Consider the following 18,164-nt stretch of genomic DNA (forward strand, 5'->3'; position numbering starts at 1 on the left):
GGCCGGAAGCAGGTTTGCAGAGAAAAGGCTTCCATACCTGCTCCAGATATCTTAGGAAAGGCAAAGAGAGCCTTAAAGAGGGGAGGGTGAAAGCACAGAAGCCGTTACTTCAGAACAGTCACCTCAGCGCCTTAGGCCCACTTCCACACACACAGCCCACAAGCCAAATATAGCCCATAGCATTGTAGGGAAGCCCACTGGAGATGTGGCAAAGCAGTTCTTCCTGTCTGTCTGGGCTTGTCAAATCAGGAAGCTGCCAAGAATGCGACAGGTCTCATACAAGGCTGATTTGCAGGCTGCATTTAGCTGGGTGAGTTTAAAGTTGTGCTAGTTATGCTTGGGAAGCAAATTTGGTTGCACAGTCTAGGCTGTCTGAGCTGGATGTGTGCCTGGTTTATCTTGAAAGCAGGGCTGAGGTAATTTGCTGCTTAGGCCCACAGCTTTGATTTCAAGTTTGCAGCATGCTGGTTACTTGATCTGTTGACAGTGGCTTGGTAGTGGTACTTGAGCCTAAATACTTTTGCTCCAATGTAACCATTTGAAATAGACTTGAGACTGTAATAAAAAAATTAAGGTCTTACATACCCGTATATTCTGGCGTATAAGACGACTGGGCGTATAAGACGATCCCCAACATTTCCAGTTAAAATATAGAGTTTGGGATATACTTGCTGTATAAGAAATACGACCCGGCGTATAAGACGACCCCCGACTTTTGAGAAGATTTTCCTGGGTTAAAGAGTAGTCTTATACGCAGGAATATACAGTATATAAAAATGTTCATAAATGTACCAAGCAAACACGTACATAGAGGTGTGGGCCTCTGGAGCGGCACAGGAGGACAGTCCTGAAACCATTTTTGCTCCCAGGCTGACTAGGTGTTTCTCTGCAGGGAGAGAGGGGGTGAACCTTCTGTTGTCTCAGGAATGAAGTGATTACCATCTCAAAGGAATGGCCAGACTACCAGAAAAGGCAATCAGATAAGGCATTATCAGACAACCTGGCAGACAGGAAAAACAACAACATTCAAATTTCTGTTGTAGATTGCCTTTTCTGTGATGTAGGTATGATATATCTGGGGGGTGGTCTTGGGCTACACCCCTTCTGTATGATGTATGGAGGGGTGGTCTTGAGCTCCAGGGCAGGGAATTTCAAAATGTCTACATAAGGGCAGGCACACCTTTGTTCTGGGTCCTTCTCCTTTCTCCTGCCGGTGAGGGGAGCACCCTGTTGCAACAGTTCAATAAAGATCAGGATTACTAGCTGCTTTGCTTCTCAATATTCTCTGGTTGGCCTCTGTTATTTTCTCCTACTGATGGAGAACTGACAAAGGACTTTATAAGGGCTCTTGTATACCCCATATGGGAATAAGGGCAGATTTTGTTTACAACAAGACCAAGAGCGCTGCTGGCTAGCCGCTTGTTTTCACCATTGCCAGTATTACCCAGCAGAATGGGAGGAAGAGGTAGCATCTTCCATTGGCTTTCATGCCCCTGGATTTAATTTTGTATAGGAAGCTGCTTTGTACTGAATCAGATCACTGGTCCACATATCTCAATATCTTCTAACTGCCTCCTCTGTGGGTATGTGTGTTGGCTGATGTATAGCTAGCGGCATCCAGCAGCTTTGTGTGGATCTCTCCCCTTTCTGAGACTCTTGTACCATGTTTACAACAACCTCCTTAGCCCAGGTTATTATACTTAGTTATTAGTAGTGCATAGTTTATGAGCACCAGCATCTTCTAACTTCATGTATATAGTGTGAATAATTGTCTTGTGACTTGAAGGCACTAAAACACTTCATGTTGAACTGTGTGGCAAATAGTTTTCCTCACTGTCAAGTCTGAAATAGCTGACAATGGAAAAGGACCAAGATCTTGAAGCTCTGCTGTGTTTCTCTGCTACTTACACTGGCATGGGTGTGATCTGAAAACTTTATCAGTACAGTACTGACTTCTGCTGAGGGTAGGGGTGGTTACAAAGGAGAAAAGGCATAGGAAAGAACGTTGGCCTCTTCCATTTTTAGTAGAACATACCTGCCTTGCTTGTGTGATTCTCCATGTGTTTCTCTTCTCTGTCTTTGAGGCCGACTATGAACAAAAACCAAAACAGATAAGTTGCATATGTTCACAATCTTCTAGAAAGTTACATTGATATCTTCCTAGTCCAAATCACATATTTCATCCTTGACACACTATATTGACACTCGAGATTAACTTTTCCTTTTTTCCTTTTTATGAATATGCATTTTATTATCATAAGCACTAAATACAAAATTCCCAATATTAAATTAATTTGTCTATAAATACAGAAATGTTATATAAATATTGGATACATACTGTACAAAGACATTCAACATTATTCAATATAAGACAACCCAATGTTTTATTTTAATTCATAAAATAATCTTAGTTCTAAAAAGATATTACTTTAGCCAGCCATATTTAATGTGCAACTAGACCTCAAATATATTTAAATCTATGTCTGCTTCGATAAACTATATGCATTTGTTGCCTCCTGCATCTTTACATTCCAATATGATATAAACAAGCCTCACATTTCAATGAATCATCTTGCTGTTGGCCTTCCCTAATCCTTATTATATTTGTAAATTTGAGCATTTGAACCATATCTCAGAACTTGGTTAGCCAATTTTCTATTTCTTGAGGAAGGCTGTTCATAAACTGAAGCGTTCATAAACTGAAGCAAACTTTCCCATTGAAAGTAATGGAAAGTGGATTAATCTGTTCCAGACGGTCCACGGAGTACTTAAACTGAAACGTTCATAAACTGAAGCGAACTTTCCCATTGAAAGTAATGGAAAGTGGATTAATCCGTTCCAGACGGGTCCGCGGAGTACTCAACCTGAAGCGTACTTAACCCGAAGCATGGGTGTAATTGGTTCCGAAAGTCTGTTCATAAACTGAAGCGTTCATAAACTGAAGCGAACTTTCCCATTGAAAGTAATGGAAAGTGAATTAATCCATTCCAGATGGGTCCGTGGTGTTCGTAAACCAAAAATTCGTAAACCAAGGTGTTCATAAACCGAGGGATGATCCACACCTTACATTTAATGCACATCAAACAGCACATAACTTTACCCAAAGAAACATAGAAACCACAATTTGTTAAGGATTCTGGGAATTGTACTCCTGTGAGGTGGGAACTACAGTTCCCAGGACTCTTTGGGGGAAAGTCATGTGCTTTAAAGTCAGGGTGACATAAGAAGGTGAAGGATAATGCAACTTCCTTGATGTATCCAAACAATACCGGTATTATTGTATTAGAGGATCTTGATGCAGTCCGTATTCCACAGTTTCGCTTATTTCCATTACTATTAGGTGCCAATATGATCTGCTCTATGAAGATGACCAGAGAATATGGAAAATTTGATAGATTGACACCTCCAGCATAAGCTACCAATATTGGGGTAAGTTCTATTTAATCTTTTTTGAGGGGGAATCTCACTCCAAAAAAAGTTTTTAACTTGCAGTGTGAAACTTAGATGATTGGCCTGCAGAAGAGGGGAAAGTGAAGTATCAGAGGCAGGAGGTTGTAAAATTACACAGAACCCCTGGGTAATGCTCATGGAACAAAGGATAAACATCTGCTGTGAAGTCAAGTTCTCATAGCCTTTAGCCTACTCAGTGTTTGAATCCTGTGGGGATGGGAGACATTTTCTAATTCCCTCCACCCCAGTCACTGTTTTTAGAAGGCTATAGGAGCATTTTTTTTCTGGCTAAAATGGATGGATTTTTATAAGGGTTTTAAATAGAGGGTATTATTAAGAACCCATTGCCTTTCTCCCCATAATTTGAGCTCTGCAGAACATGAGACAATAACATTGTGAGTGAACTGATATTAACACTTTAGTAGCAACAACAACAGCAGTGCCAATAATAAAAAAGTATTTATACCCCGCCCATCTGGCTGGGTTCCCCCAGCCACTCTGGGCGGCTTCCAACAAAACATTAAAATACAGATATCCATCAAACATTAAAAGCTTCCCTAAACAGGGCTGCCTTAATATGCCTTCTAAAGGTCTGGTAATTGTTGTTCTCTTTGACCTCTGGTGGAAGGGCATTCCACAGACTGGGTGCCACTACTGAGAAGGCCCTTTGCCTGGTTCCCTTTAACTTGGCTTCTCGTAGCGAGGGAACTGCCAGAAGGCCCTCGGCGCTGGACCTCAGTGTCCGGGTAGAACGATGGGGGTGGAGACGCTCCTTCAGGTATACTGGACCAAGGCCATTTAGGGCCGTTTAAAATAATTGTTCAGACATTTTAAGCCACATTTTAAAACAATTTGATTATCTTCCAGGTAGACTAAAACACCAAATGGCTCAGGTTTTTCTCAGGTTAATCTCCATGGTTCAGGTGCAGCCTAACAATGTCATAAGACCCTGCCCAATAGGAGGCGTTCTCTGTTTCCACACAAGCCAAATGCATTTCAGAATGTGTCACAAAATGCAAGACAGCTTTTAACTGCTCCACTGAAAGGCACTTTCAAAACACCAAAAGAACAATGTACCAACAATATGAAGATGACAGTGTGGGTGCACTGACCAAAAACATGTGTCTGCAGAAGACAGTGAATACACTTTATGGCCATGTGTGCATACACACTCAGAGTTGTTGAAAGTGACGTACTCAGAGTGGTGTAACATCCCGTCCAGGCTACATTACCCTGACAACACGGAACCAACCTATTTGTGCCACAGTGGCTGAAGTAGGCTCTGTTGAGCCAGGTGCTGCCATCAAAATCTGGTGAATTCAAGAGACTTCCTGGAGTCAAAGATGCACAGTGCATTCTGGGGAAATATATGACCCAGAGACACACTTCAGCTCATTCAATGTACTCTGGCAGTTGCCGACTTCTTTCAGGTTGGGCCCCTTCTAAAAGAAGATCTTCTAAATTAGCACACTTGTGGGGGGCAAAGCAAGCAAAGTAAGCTTTTGAACATGTAAAATCCAGGCTTAATGAATGAAAAATGATGCATCATGTTAGCAGACTCATTTGCTAATCTCTCCTTTTGCCTCTGCCAATTCAGGTGCACTTTGCATTGTCTTATGTAAGCACAGATACACACTAACAAAGGAAATTCATTATCAAAAAAGCTTTTGGTAATAATAGAAAGCAACTAAAAGCATTGGAAAAAGCAGGAGAAGGCTAGTCTATATTCTTAGGAAATTTGATGAGCTAATGCGTGAAATTTGGCTAGCAAAATGGACTCAGAAAGCAGGCAGGTGTTGGGGCATGAACTTTTAAAATCCCCGCCCCTTACAATTAACTGTGCAGAATGTTATAATAATCACAAAACAAGATTTTTAAAATGTTAAAGCCACTTTGTTATCCAAAACTAACAAAGCATTATTATCCCTCATCAAGAAACACATACTGAAACATGTTTACAACATGCTATTTCTGCAACTTATAAGAATTGTTTTACTATTTCTGCTTTAAGTTCTGTAACATATTTTTATATCATCCCGTTTTTGTAAACCATTCCATGACTATTTTTGGTGGAGGGCGATACTGTATAGAAATCTCTTAATAATAATAAATTCACAGATACACACATACTTTGTCTGCACACATGTCTCTACACTGTAGAGCCTACAGCAGTGGTGGCCAACCTGGCCCTCCAGCTGTTTTTGGACTATAACTCCCATCATCCCTAGCTAACAGGACCAGTGGTCAAGGATGATGGGAATTATAGTCCCAAAACAGCTGGAGGGCCAAGTTTGGCCACCACTGGCCTATAGGATTGTAAGACTCTGGAAGCCAAGCATCATTCAATGCCAATTCCTTTACTGAACCAGGCTCTTCATTGCCAAACATTTGTTCAACCCATCTAATCCAGATTAATAGTGTACCATAAAAAGAAAACAAAAAGGTTCAAAGTGTAATGTGCCAACTGATGCCTTGGAGGTGAAGGGAGGTCAGTAGAACAAATATAGATGACTCAAGCAAGTAAACTAAGCTGCAGGGGAACTGAAAACCTTCCAAATGCAGCAGTAAGATAAACTAAAACAAGCATTATCTCTTGACTCCTGATACCCTTGGACAGGGTACCCACTTGGACAGCCCACTGACATTAAAAAAATGTCCTGGACAGCATACAACAACAAGCTGTATTTTAAATTTCCCACAATGTCCAGAAGCAAATGCTACATTGCTTGCTCTTGGGCATTGTGGGACATTTAAAACCATGACTCACAGCTGACTGCCATTGCCACCAGCAGGTCAGCTTGTGGCTGGAGGAGGTGGGGAACCCATGTAGGAGGGGTTTCACAGAAAGCACTTTCCTACGGGTTCTCAAACCTGGAATTGATCCTGGATTGTCCTTATTGACACCATTATTGGGTGGGATTCAATCACAGCTTGGCAAATTCAGGTTGTACTCTTGTGCAACAAACACAACCTGTCCCTCAGCAGATTTTTTTTTGCAAGAAGGAAAGTGACAGGAAGATGTGCTGGAAAGTGTGGTAGAACATTTGCTTCATGCAAACAAATTGGAATAAATGCTCAAGACACAGGCAACATCTAACCTCTCTGAAAAGTTGTGAGAACTAATCAGGATAAATGCCCAATCCACAAATCCCCTGGAACAAAACCCTGAGTGCAAATGTAGCAACTCAGAACAGAAAAGCAAAACTGTGCACCTAGTGAGCTGTCATAGTATCAAAATACTCTGTAGAGGAATTAATAATTTTACTACCTGGTTGTTTACAATGTGAGGGGAAGGAACCAGTGCAGTCATGCTAAAATGGAACTCTAAACTGCTTCCTCATACGTTTTTCCTTCGTTTTGCTCTCCCTGCTATTCTCTGCACTAGAAAGAAACTGAATTCTTTGATCATTCTACATTTATTAGACGATAAAATGTCTAATTCCCAGGAACAAAACTGAAAGAGAAAACAAAAACAGGAAGACAATGCCTGAGTGGTTAGAAGTCTGTGTGCAAGATGTTTCACTTCACATTGGAGATGGAGGCTCACATACTTAACACTTCTCCAGATAAACAAATTGAAATAAAATTGTCATTGCACACAGAAATCCTGCGCCTCGATGTCACATCTGCACTATACATTTAAAGCAGTATCATGCCACATTAAATAGTCACTGCTTCCCCCAAGGAATCCTGGGGTGTGTAGTTTGTTAAGGGTGTTGAGAGTTGATAGGAGACCCTCACAGAACTACAAAAGTTCCCTGGAAATAGGATTGGATTGTTAGTCCACCCAGGGAATTTGTTACAAAGTGCAGAAGTTCCTAATTTTCATCAGGGCTGCAGTGTATGGAGAGGGGAGTTTTAACCAGTTCCTAAGAAGCTATGATCCTGTTTAAAATTCCTTCCCCTGCCCCAGCCCCAGTGTGCAGGTTGGGCGGGCAATTAGCTTTAGAAAAAGTGTCAAAGAGGGGCTTAGCAGCAGCTTAACACCTACCAATGGTGCCTGTTGAACCTGTGACCAAGCTGAATGCAATTCTGCAGTCACATTTTGGCCTGCCAGGTGCCTTAAAACTACCTTTCACAGGCTTCCCCTCCCCTCCCCCGCACATCCCAGTATGCCTGTTATTATAATAGCTCTGCACCCACCGTGTCTGAGTAGTGTTGGAGGGTTAGTGTTCTCATCTCTTATCTGAGTCTATTCCAACTCCTCACTCATCCTGACTAGCAAATTAATTTTTTGTCTGTTTTCCAATCAGCCGCTAATATAACTAATTCCCAGAAAGGGAAATCTGGATCAGAGTCTGGGTGTGGGGTCACACCTACACCACACATTGAAAGCACATTTAAAACATAATGTTTCTCCCAATTATCTTGAGAACTGTAGTTTACCCTAACAAAGCTACAGTTCCCAGCACCTGTAACAAACTACAGTTCCCAGGATCCTTTAGGAGGAAGCCATGTATAGCATGAATATGACCAAAAAGTTAGGAGGTTTGCTGTGAGCTCTAGCCCTGATCCAAAAACCCACAAAATTTGTTTGATTTGTACAAAGAAACAGGCGCTCAGGAGCTCCAACCATGAAACTCCCATGTCCTATCTAGTTTAGCTTTCATACTCGTTCTTCAGGAAGCACAATAGTGAGTTCTGCAGAAAGCAGTAGCATAAAAACCCTCCCTGAGTTTCTTAGACATAGTAAGCTTTGTTCTGTTATGCCTAAACAGGGAATGCAAACACAAGTAAGGGGCGTGGCAGGGGCGCACATACTAGCCCTGCCCCCAACATGCTTTCCCCATGCATGTTGAGTGTAAAGGTATGAAGGGTATTTTTCACACATGTTCACACGAAGATGCTTAGAAGTCTCTGTGTGATTAGGACCCCTGCTCAATATGGGAAGGTCAGACAGGAACATTGGGGGCAGGGGCTACTTGTGTTTATATGCACAGTTCAGGCATAATGTTTTGAGCTAGCTTTTTAGTTATTATGGGGTTTGCATCTTGTATTTTGCTCATCTGACAAGAGGGTAGTTTGTGACTTATTTAAACAAAGACTGACCATTGTGAACTCATCATGGATTAGTGGAGCCTAGAGAAGAGATGTACTGAAAGAAGGATTTCTTAACTGATCTTGATTTCTCCTCACATAACAGTAAAATCAGGTTGCACAATTAAGAAATTGGACTCTCTCTTTTTGTAAGGAAAGTGACAGGAGAGTGCACTGGAGACTGTAGGATAACAATTCATTGATGTGACATCATATAATAGCGTATTTGCAAATTAATCAGAATGAATGCTGAATGAATTCATTCCAGAATGAATGTTGGTGTGTATAACCTCCCTGCAAACTTTGTGCAAAGTAATCAAGATGAATGCTTAATGAACAAATTGCCTGGAAGCAGCCAAAGAAACAAAGAGAAGTAAATAGGATACTAGTTTAGCACCTCAAGTCTAAGGATCAACTTAAGTTGTCATGATACAGTACTTGTGCCCAATGGCTGTGAGGCCAGGTCTATCCGGTAAGATATGTGGGAGCAGTAGACCTGGTGTCTGGCAGAAGTAAGGCCAGATCTATCCATTAATCTTGAGCTATTGCAGATGACGTGGAAAAGGTTGACATGCCAGAAGCAAAAGGCAAACCAGATTGGTACAATGTATTTGCATGTACAGCTATCCCACCAAGGGCTGAGGGGTCAGCTGCGGTGCCCAGCCTTTGGTTTGTTCTCTAGAGCCATTATGAAGCAACAATCTGCCCCCATGCACTTGGCAGAACACCACTATGTTGAGCTTTTGCTCAATACATTACTTATGAAACAGGACCATTGCAATACTGTAGTGAAACAAGTGGCATCATATTGCATATTCCAACATGGGGAACCTGAGGGGATTTCTAGATGGGGCAAGGTTTCTATTGTAAAAGGATAGTTCTGCTATTGCAAACCGCTAGTTGGTAACATTCCTTCCTTCCTTCCTTCCTTCCTTCCTTCCTTCCTTCCTTCCTTCCTTCCTTCCTTCCTTCCTTCCTTCCTTCCTTTTTTTTACAGTACTGTATTTGGGTTTTTCTGGAATGGGCAAATCTGGTAGGTGTTGGGGGGATATAGGATGCCATTTTGATGCTAAAAATATCATGTAGATGCTGTAAAAAAAAGTGTGTGCAACGTGTGCCTACCCCTCAATAAACGCCCATCTGGAAGCACCCTCAATCTTAGGTATACCAACCAATCAGAGAAAAACCTACGTTGTTGCTCATAGTCCAGTTGCAGGAAAGGTAAGGGGGATCAGCTTTTAAAAAAACCTGTTGTATTCTACGAGTGAACAGACAGCTTTACTGCTGGGGTTTGTTCATACACCTAGGGGGAAACGCTTCCATATTAGGTTATCCTCCCCAAAACCCAACCCACCAAAAACTGTTGGATTCCCTCTCCCCAGATTTCATCTGCGTTCTGCACAGTGCTTGAGAATGTTCTGCCCCCTGGGCATGAGCATAGCCAAGTAAATAAAATAAAGTAAATAAAAATACTTAACTAACTGACCAATCACATTGCAGACAGCTTAGTTCTGCCCTCCTCCCAACATAAAGCCTGTCCCCCTATAACATAAACCCTGGCTACGCCCATGCCTCAGGGCCCATCAAACTTTGAGAATTTTTGGTTTTAAGCACTGGCAATACTAGGCCTGCAAAGGTCTAAAGAGGGGGGTGAGAAGGGAAGGAAATGTCCACAATTCCAGGATTCTGTGTTACAAAAAATAGTTACTTAATAAAGTAAAAGTTACAGGCACTTTAAGAAACAATTGTTCTTAAATCCTGCTGCAATCATCACTTCCCTATTAGGGAGAATATATTTTTCAGTCTTCCAAAAGTGTAACTATGTTACAAATAGAACGTGAAGGTAATATTTTACTTTAATTAAATCATTACCTTAAAAGAAGTTATTGAATAATTTCCCACTGTTAATCAAAAATAATATTAGGGTTGCTCTTGAGGCCTTTTCTGAATTAACATAGGATAGCTGCACATGAAAAGGGAGCTGAAATTCTGAGGTGTGCTTCCATTTTGCACAAGGAACTGCACAATCTCTTGCAAGTTCTTTACAGTGACTGCAGGCCAAGCTTCTTTCCTCTGGATCCTATCCTGTGAGCATAACTTTCAGTTTTGCACACCACAATGAAAGTGTGCTGCAAAAGGTGCCTGATGAGTGAATAACTTCAAATAGCTCAGTCCAGCAATGCAAGATGTACAGCAGAGGAAGGCAAAAAGTAAGCCAAATCATACAATCTTATTGATTCTATTTTTTCATAATCTCTGGAAGCAACACAATATTGACAACTATCTTTCTGAATGACATAAAACTTTCCTCCCCCACCCATCCCAGTTCCGACAAAAGTAGATGGAAAAAATCCAATCAGAGAAGAGAAGAGAGAGAGAGAGAGAGAGAGAGAGAGAGAGAGAGAGAGAGAGAGAGAGAAGAGAAAGAGAAAGAGAGTGTGTGTGTTGGTGGGAGGAAAGACAGATGGACAGGTCCTTTCAGTAGAGATGGAGAGATGCATTGGGTGAATTCAAGAAGCGGGAAGATGGTGACTGTGGAAATATGCTTAGGTTGTGCAAGTGGTAGAAAGAAGAAATTATCATCATCATCTTTGATTTCTCAGGGCAGTTTACATAGATGATAGTTAAAAACACAAAACAACAGGTACATTTAGAACAAGACTGAAACCCTAACAAGAGGACACTCATGGTAAAGACCCACTTGTCCAGCTGTGAAAGCCTGTTGGAACAAATGTCTTCAATTGTTTACAGAAAGTGCAGGAAGTGGGTGGTGGTAGCTTCTTGTATCTAAGCAGGAATTTCACCAAGTAAAAAATGTGGTACATAGTCTAGAGAGCAAGGATGGCAAAGCTGTGCCCTTCAGTTGTTATTGGGCTGCAGCTTCCATCATCCCTAACCATTTGCCATTCTGAGTGGGACTGGTGGGAGTTGGAGTCCAACAATAGAATCCAATAATGTGTTGAAGGCTGCAGGTTTCCATTCCTGGGCTGTATGAACAAGTAGTTTACCAAGTGCCATCTCCACAGAGAAAAAATCACAAGGGGAAGAAGGAGTTAATAATAAACTCAGGCTACAAAAAGTAAAAGGAAATGGGTATAACTTCTCCAGTCTTTTGTAGTGTATATTTCTATTATCTTCTTGGCACCTGTTGAAGACCTTCCTTTACCAACAATACTTTTAAGTGAAGATCATTTGAAATAAAAAAATAAAAATCCCAGTCTGTATCTGTGTTGGACTTGACATTCTTTTAAAGAAATGCTTTTATTGCGCATATTTTTTACTGTTGAATTGCTTTGGGGACATTCTATGAGAAGCAAATCATAAGGGAAATAATAACTATCAGCTGTTGAGCAAAGAGCTAAGGACAGGGAAGATTAGTAGGTGTGACTGCTGTTAGAAATGATGCAGTAGGAAAATGCAGAGCAGAAAGAAGGAAGATGATAAAATAAGAGAGGTAAAAATAGATTAAATCTGGGTCACAGTGGGATTCTAGTGGCAGCACATGAATGAAGTGGGGCTGCTCTGTGGCAGTGGGAGTCCCCCCCCTTCCACTTCACCTTCCTCCTCTTTGGCAGGCTTTCCAGCCTGTGCATGTAAAAGAATTTATTTCAGAACCCCTCTAGCCCTTCTTTAAGGCAAATCCCCATTCTTATCCCTATCCTAGCTTGAGCCAAGATTGTGTGCAGGAAGTTGCAATGGTGGAAAATTTTCATGACCACTGCAAAGCAGCCGCTGTTCCAGTTACACCTTAGATATCACACATTAACTGCTCTGCCTCACCCAGTCATCTATATAAGAAGTCCACCTGTAGGTGCAGTAAAAGAAGAAAATCTAGTGAAAAGGAGGCTCAGCTCCTGTTTGGCAATTCAGAAAGCTCTATTCAAATTGCAAAAAGGAGGAATTCAACTGTATACCACAAGGTTAGATTTGAGCAAATAAAGTGGATCAGGGTGTTCTGGCACAACAAATCCATCTTTACTTAAATGACTTTTTGCAGTTAGGCAAGTGACAAGGAAATGCAAAGTGTGGGATAGAAGACTGATCAACAGGGAGCCATATAACTATAGTGGCAAGCAAATCAGAATGAATGCTCATTGGCATATAGCCTCCCCACAAATCAGAACAAATGCTCGATAAAGACTGTACATGGTACAGTAGAATTTCCATGTAAGCTTTGTGCAAGCAGATCAGGATGTGCAAGCTCAATAAACATGTCATCTGGAGGAACTAAGGATCAGAATTTTTTTTATCTCTTATTGGCTGTGATGTCTGGGGTTGGTGGGTACTGGAGTCCAACAAGAACTGGAAGGGCAGAGGTTCCCCCCTCCTGAGACCCCCCAGTGGTGCGTGGGACACAATTTACAGAGCAGAAGAGGTGTTTGGGCAGTGGGTGCTGAACCACTTTGTGCCCCAACACAGCCTGTCTCCTGATGTCACTTTCCCATCAGCCAGGCATGGATAATGATACTGAACCTACAGGAGAGACAACACTGTTATTTAAGTGAGAGAGAAAAATAGTTTTACTTAAGCCAAGGGTCATTAGCCTTTGTAGGAACTTTGTTTAGTTATTTCACCACATCTATACCATTTGTACCAAAGTTATCCAAGGCCAAAAAAATCCTATACCCGGGGGTAAGTCCCATTGAACTTGGGGGAAGGGGCAATTGCTTCTGAGAAGGCAGTGCACACACAAGGAAAATAAGATATTTAAGGCCCTAGAAATATGCATTGCCTTATTTCTCAGTGCTGGGAACATACAAACTCCAACAAAATTGGGAACAGGGCAGATTAGGTTCCCATAGGAGCACAGGCAGAAGGATCAGCTTCAAGACTGAGCCCACAGTGGAGTCTGGAAGAAGCAGATCTAGCAGTAATCCTGAGCAAGTAGCAAGAGCAAGAGAATGACAAGCAAAGGCAGTGTAATTCAAAAGGTCAATAATAGTAACCAGGAAGTAATGGTGACCAGAGATATATATTTCAGGACCCTGGACAGGACCCTGAGATAAGACAACTCCAACAAGTGCTGTGTGGGAACTTGGCCCTGACTACCCTTCCCAGGACTCCTACTGGTTCAGCCCTCTGTCCTGGAGTCTGATACACTGCTGTCTCTCCATTCTTTTTAATTGAGCACACTACCTTTTGTGGCGAACGTTCTCAGTGGCATTTGAGGCCCTTAAGCTGGATAAGCTCCAATGAGCAGTAAGAACTGCAGAAAGGGTAATTGATGTTAGTTTGCCTCCAACAGAGACACTTTATGCCGCTTGAGTCAGGAAGAGAGCCGAGAGAATTGCTGTAGACCCTTCACATCCTGGTCATCACCTTTTTGATTTACTCCCATACGGACGTCAGCACAGGACTCTATATACAAAAACGTCTAGGCACAGGAATAGCTTTTTTCCTTGTGCCATCAAATTGTTAAATCTGTAGTTGTGGGCGGAAGGGAGGCCAGTTGGTGGTATGGGGTCTTTTCGCTGTGCTGTTGTATTGTGAGCAGAATAGTGTTTGTATGAGGTATGTTTTTTCTTTACATTGCAATGTAGCCGAAGCAAAATTCCAAGTATGGTTGATACTTGGCCAATAAATTTTCCTTTCCTTTTCTTTCCTTTCCTTTTCAAGGCAAGGATTCTGGCTTCATGATGGGGTCCAGCTTGGACGCTGCAGTGACTGGTGGTCCTAGCTCAGGGGTCTCCGGTCCAAGCATGTCTGATTCTGAAGGTCTCTGCTTACTGGACTTGCTCCAGCACCTGTGGGTTGTGCTACTGCCTCTTCTGACCCTCCAGTTTCATCCCCCCTCAAAATCAGTGTCCACGTTGGTGCTGGCAGTCTAGATGATGGTGGCAGGCACCTCTACACACTCAGGAACCTTGCCTTTGCAGGTTTCCTTACTGCATGGTGAGCTTCCTACTCATTTACACTTGTAAACATACACTTGTGTCAGATGTTGAAACAAATAGCCGTAAGTCAGAGACAACCTGTTGTTGAGGTACCTCCCTACCCCTACTTATAGGCCAACCTTATCCCCCTGCTGGCTTTATGTTGGCTTGGAATTGGTTTTAGTTGTTATCTCTATGCTGGATTTTCCTCTTTTGTTGTTGTTGCTGTTGTTGTTGTTGTTGTTGTTTGCTGGTATGGGCTAAACCTCTGGAGGGTACCAGGTTGGCAAAAGCTGTAAATAATAGTTGAATAGTTTTGGCATGTTCTCATGGGAACACTAGCTAGAATGGGACAATTTAAGTACATCAAATTAGAATTAATTGAAGAAAAGCATCCTTATGGTGGGGCTGTCAATGGAACTCATGGTTTTTCTAGAAACCAGAGGCAAAGTTTGAAAGAGCTGCAAAATAAAAATCTTTCGGGGCAAAATTATGTTGGGTGATGATGGTTTTTTAAATGTCACTATCCGAAAAGAAAAAGGCAAGGCCACAGTCACGATAGATTGTTGTCAGTATAATTTGTTTCAAACACAATATTGAAAGGAAACCAAAAGCAAAACTAGGAAGTATTGTACAGGCAGCTCCCATTTTGTGCACGTTCAATGCATGCACAATTGTGCATGCGCACACAGTGTTTGGCACAAGAAAAGAGGGAGGGTGGGACAGGCTTACGCACGATAACACTTGGAGGGCCACAGGTTTCCCATCCCTGCTCTAAGAAACTAAAAGTAGCTTTATTATATTAGGAATTGGAAAGTAGGCACCCTGTCTCCACCCATTACCTGATCCAGTTTGAACAATCCCTTTTCTAGGGTCTGTGAGGACTTTCCAAAAGCATTGTCCTGATTTCAGTACATCAGGTATCAATATCAGCACCACATTGGGTCCTGCCCCCCCGCCCACTCCAACAAAACATTCCCATTTCATGAAGGAATGCTTCTTATTATCAGTAAAAACAGCCTCTCCGCTGGAAGCCAGATCCTGATCTACCCTTAGTCTTTATGCATCATATTATGATGTACATATTTGGTTGATGATTTACAAATCTAATATATAAGATTCTCATCTCTCTGCTTTCCTTATTTGTTTTCTTGCTCTGTAGTGTTACTAGACAACCTACCGGTATCTGTAATTTTTGATGTGCTCTTAGGTCCAGTTTGCCCAGTCTCCTGCAGAGCATGGGAGAAAGCACAAGCTGTCACCTCCTGTGTCTAGTTTCTCTGCCCAGACTATATCAGGTGTATGTCATTCCAATATGCAACCAGTGAATAGAATCTTTCAGAACTCCTGCTGGAATAAACACAGGGCACCTGATGAGTCCTTTATGTCTTGCCAATTGGCTGTTGGGCCAACAATTACTGCTTTCTTTCACAGTCTTCTGTAGCTTTCCATTTCTTTTCTGTGCTCCCACATCCCATAGAAAACAATTTGAAATGGAAATTAGTGTGATTGAGATCGATGTCAGCTGCAGCATACACAAAAGTATGGTTTTTGGAAGGCATGAACCAGATCAGGCAATTTAAGCATCAATATATCCTCGAACATTTTACAGGAGAACATAAGGACAGTGATTTATGTCCTTGAAGGCCTGTCCTAGGCCAAGTGGTGATGGTGTATGTGTTTGAAAAGCAAATAATAAGCAAATTATAACTAAATTATAACTAAATTGTGACACACACCCTTTTCACATCATAGATCACTGCCTGACAGTGCAATATTAAACCTGTCTACCCAGAGGTAAGTGCTGTTGAATTCAATGAGGCTACTTCCAGGTAAGCAGCATTAGAGCTGCACCCTAAGTGTCTTTGCCACACATGCTTCTGAAGGTTTTGTTCCACTTGCTTACATTGTATTAATCTATTTGGCAGTAAAAACTAGCAAAGGTCACTTTTCTTTAGTATGTGTGGCAATTTATCAATTTAATCATTCAACTGTGACTGGTATCTCCTTTACCTATTTTGATACCAGCCCTGAAAGCATTTCATAGGCTTGGATCCTAATATAATTTATGGGAGTTAATAGAAGAAAAGTTATTCCCCTGTGTAGGCCCCTGAAAAGCCTCATCCTTCCACTGCGAGATGATGGCTATGGCCTGCCCCCAAGGTCAGAGGTGTTAATGCTTCTGAGTATCAGTTTCTAGAAACCACAGGAGGTGAGAGTGCTCTCCTGCTCAGACCTTGCTTGCCAGTTTCCCACAGGCATCTGGTTGGCCACTGTGACAACAGGATGCTGGACTAGATGGGCCATTGGCCTGAAACAGCAACCTCTTCATGTTCAAGAGGTTGCTACAGGAGGGTGCTTGACCCTGACATCAGGCAGAGGTCTTCATATAAGTCAATTCCCTCTACCCCAAAACCCCCAAGCCCACCCCACACTGTTTAGGTTCTGCCCTCCTGGCCTTCTGGAGAGGATTTCCATGGGGGTGCAGAGGGGACTTTCCTTCCACAAACTTCCTTGAATTAACTTACCTTGGGATATAAACTATTAACACAAATACTGTACTGATACTGCAGTAATAGTTTTGAAACTGAACCTCTTGGCCTTCCTAAATCAGTGGAGTTATATTGCTTTAAAATGTTAGATTCTCCCCACCACCAACACGCTCAACTCTATTAATTACAATCATTTTCACAGCTTATGCTAAAATAAGATGTAAAACTGGTTTTTAAAAATTAAGAGACTTATGGCTATCTTACTTAGCATATGTCTTAGATAACAGTTTTTGTAATGAAAACTACAATGTCATAGTCTCTGATCTAATCTGTAAAATGTTGAACTGGGCAACTGGCAGTTAATATTAGAAATATTAGAAATACTGAACAGATAAAAATATATGGACCATCAGTATCCCTTCTGATCTCCAACAATTGTATGTTTTCTCCTTATTATATCAGCCCAAGAAAAATAATGCATCTTCATTGTAGAAATAAGCAGATCAGGAATGTAGGGGGAATTTTATAACTCTTCCTATTTTTCCACAACAGTTTGCCATTTGATTTGACTTATTTCCCCTTCAAAACACTTATACAATATAAGTAATTATAATGGCCATATACATATACATAGAAAGTTGAATGCATGACGGTCAAAGATACACATCTTTATGTGTTGGATATGTATTCAAAATTTGAAACTGAAAAACATTGGAATCTGTCTGTAAATTTCTTGTAATATCTATATCTAGTCACAGTCCTTCAGTAACATCAATACATTGATTAAAATATTGATTAATAAATGCCAGTTAAACTCCTCCTGCTACTCTTCCCTAAAGCTAGAAAGCCATAGTAAATTGAATTTTTCATTTGTTCACCTGGTATGTTGAGTTGTAAAAATGCAAAACACTAAATGAAAAGGGAGCAACACAAAGCATTAAAAGCAAAGAACAGAAGATCTCTTGTACAAATGTGAGGCAGCTAGTTTGACCCATTAAGGCCATTTTCTTCATCTGAAATACTGCATCATTTCTTGCCTTGCAGATTGACAATTCAACTCACCTGCCTTTCTTGTAGACTTCGTGAATTTCTTTCCCTTGCCAGTGAGCTCTGCATTCTGTGGACAAAACCCATGCCCAAAACAGCAAGAAAACGCTAAACTGCATTTTATGAACAGTCAACATGATATCCTCTGGTCTTATGTCCAGAAATAGTCCACAAAAGAAGAAGAAAACCAAAATGAAGATCCTTTTTCTCCTTTTAAGACATTATCAGTCTGTTCATTATTGAAAGGATGTTTACTCATACGAAA

The 18,164-nt window shown here is 41.4% G+C and overlaps 1 protein-coding gene and 1 long non-coding RNA gene across 2 annotated transcripts in view; one reads left to right on the forward strand and one right to left on the reverse strand.

The window, feature by feature from the left end:
• The window catches only part of GABRR1 (gamma-aminobutyric acid type A receptor subunit rho1), a 31,225-nt gene extending 13,061 nt beyond the window's left edge, over positions 1-18,164 (reverse strand). Inside the window, exons 1-2 of the mRNA XM_035109407.2 lie at positions 17,915-18,164; positions 2,036-2,089 (exon numbers count right to left, since the gene is read on the reverse strand). Coding sequence (XP_034965298.1) covers positions 2,036-2,089; positions 17,915-18,036 — 176 coding nt within the window. The 5' untranslated portion in view covers positions 18,037-18,164. The remainder of the gene's footprint in view (positions 1-2,035; positions 2,090-17,914) is intronic.
• Positions 26-14,229, forward strand: LOC118082260 (uncharacterized). Its single transcript, XR_004692224.3, has 3 exons — positions 26-310; positions 3,341-3,429; positions 14,104-14,229. It is a non-coding gene; the product is annotated as an uncharacterized LOC118082260 (long non-coding RNA).

Source organism: Zootoca vivipara, chromosome 3 (assembly GCF_965207765.1).
Source record: "Zootoca vivipara chromosome 3, rZooViv2.hap1.1, whole genome shotgun sequence".
NCBI lineage: Eukaryota > Metazoa > Chordata > Lepidosauria > Squamata > Lacertidae > Zootoca > Zootoca vivipara.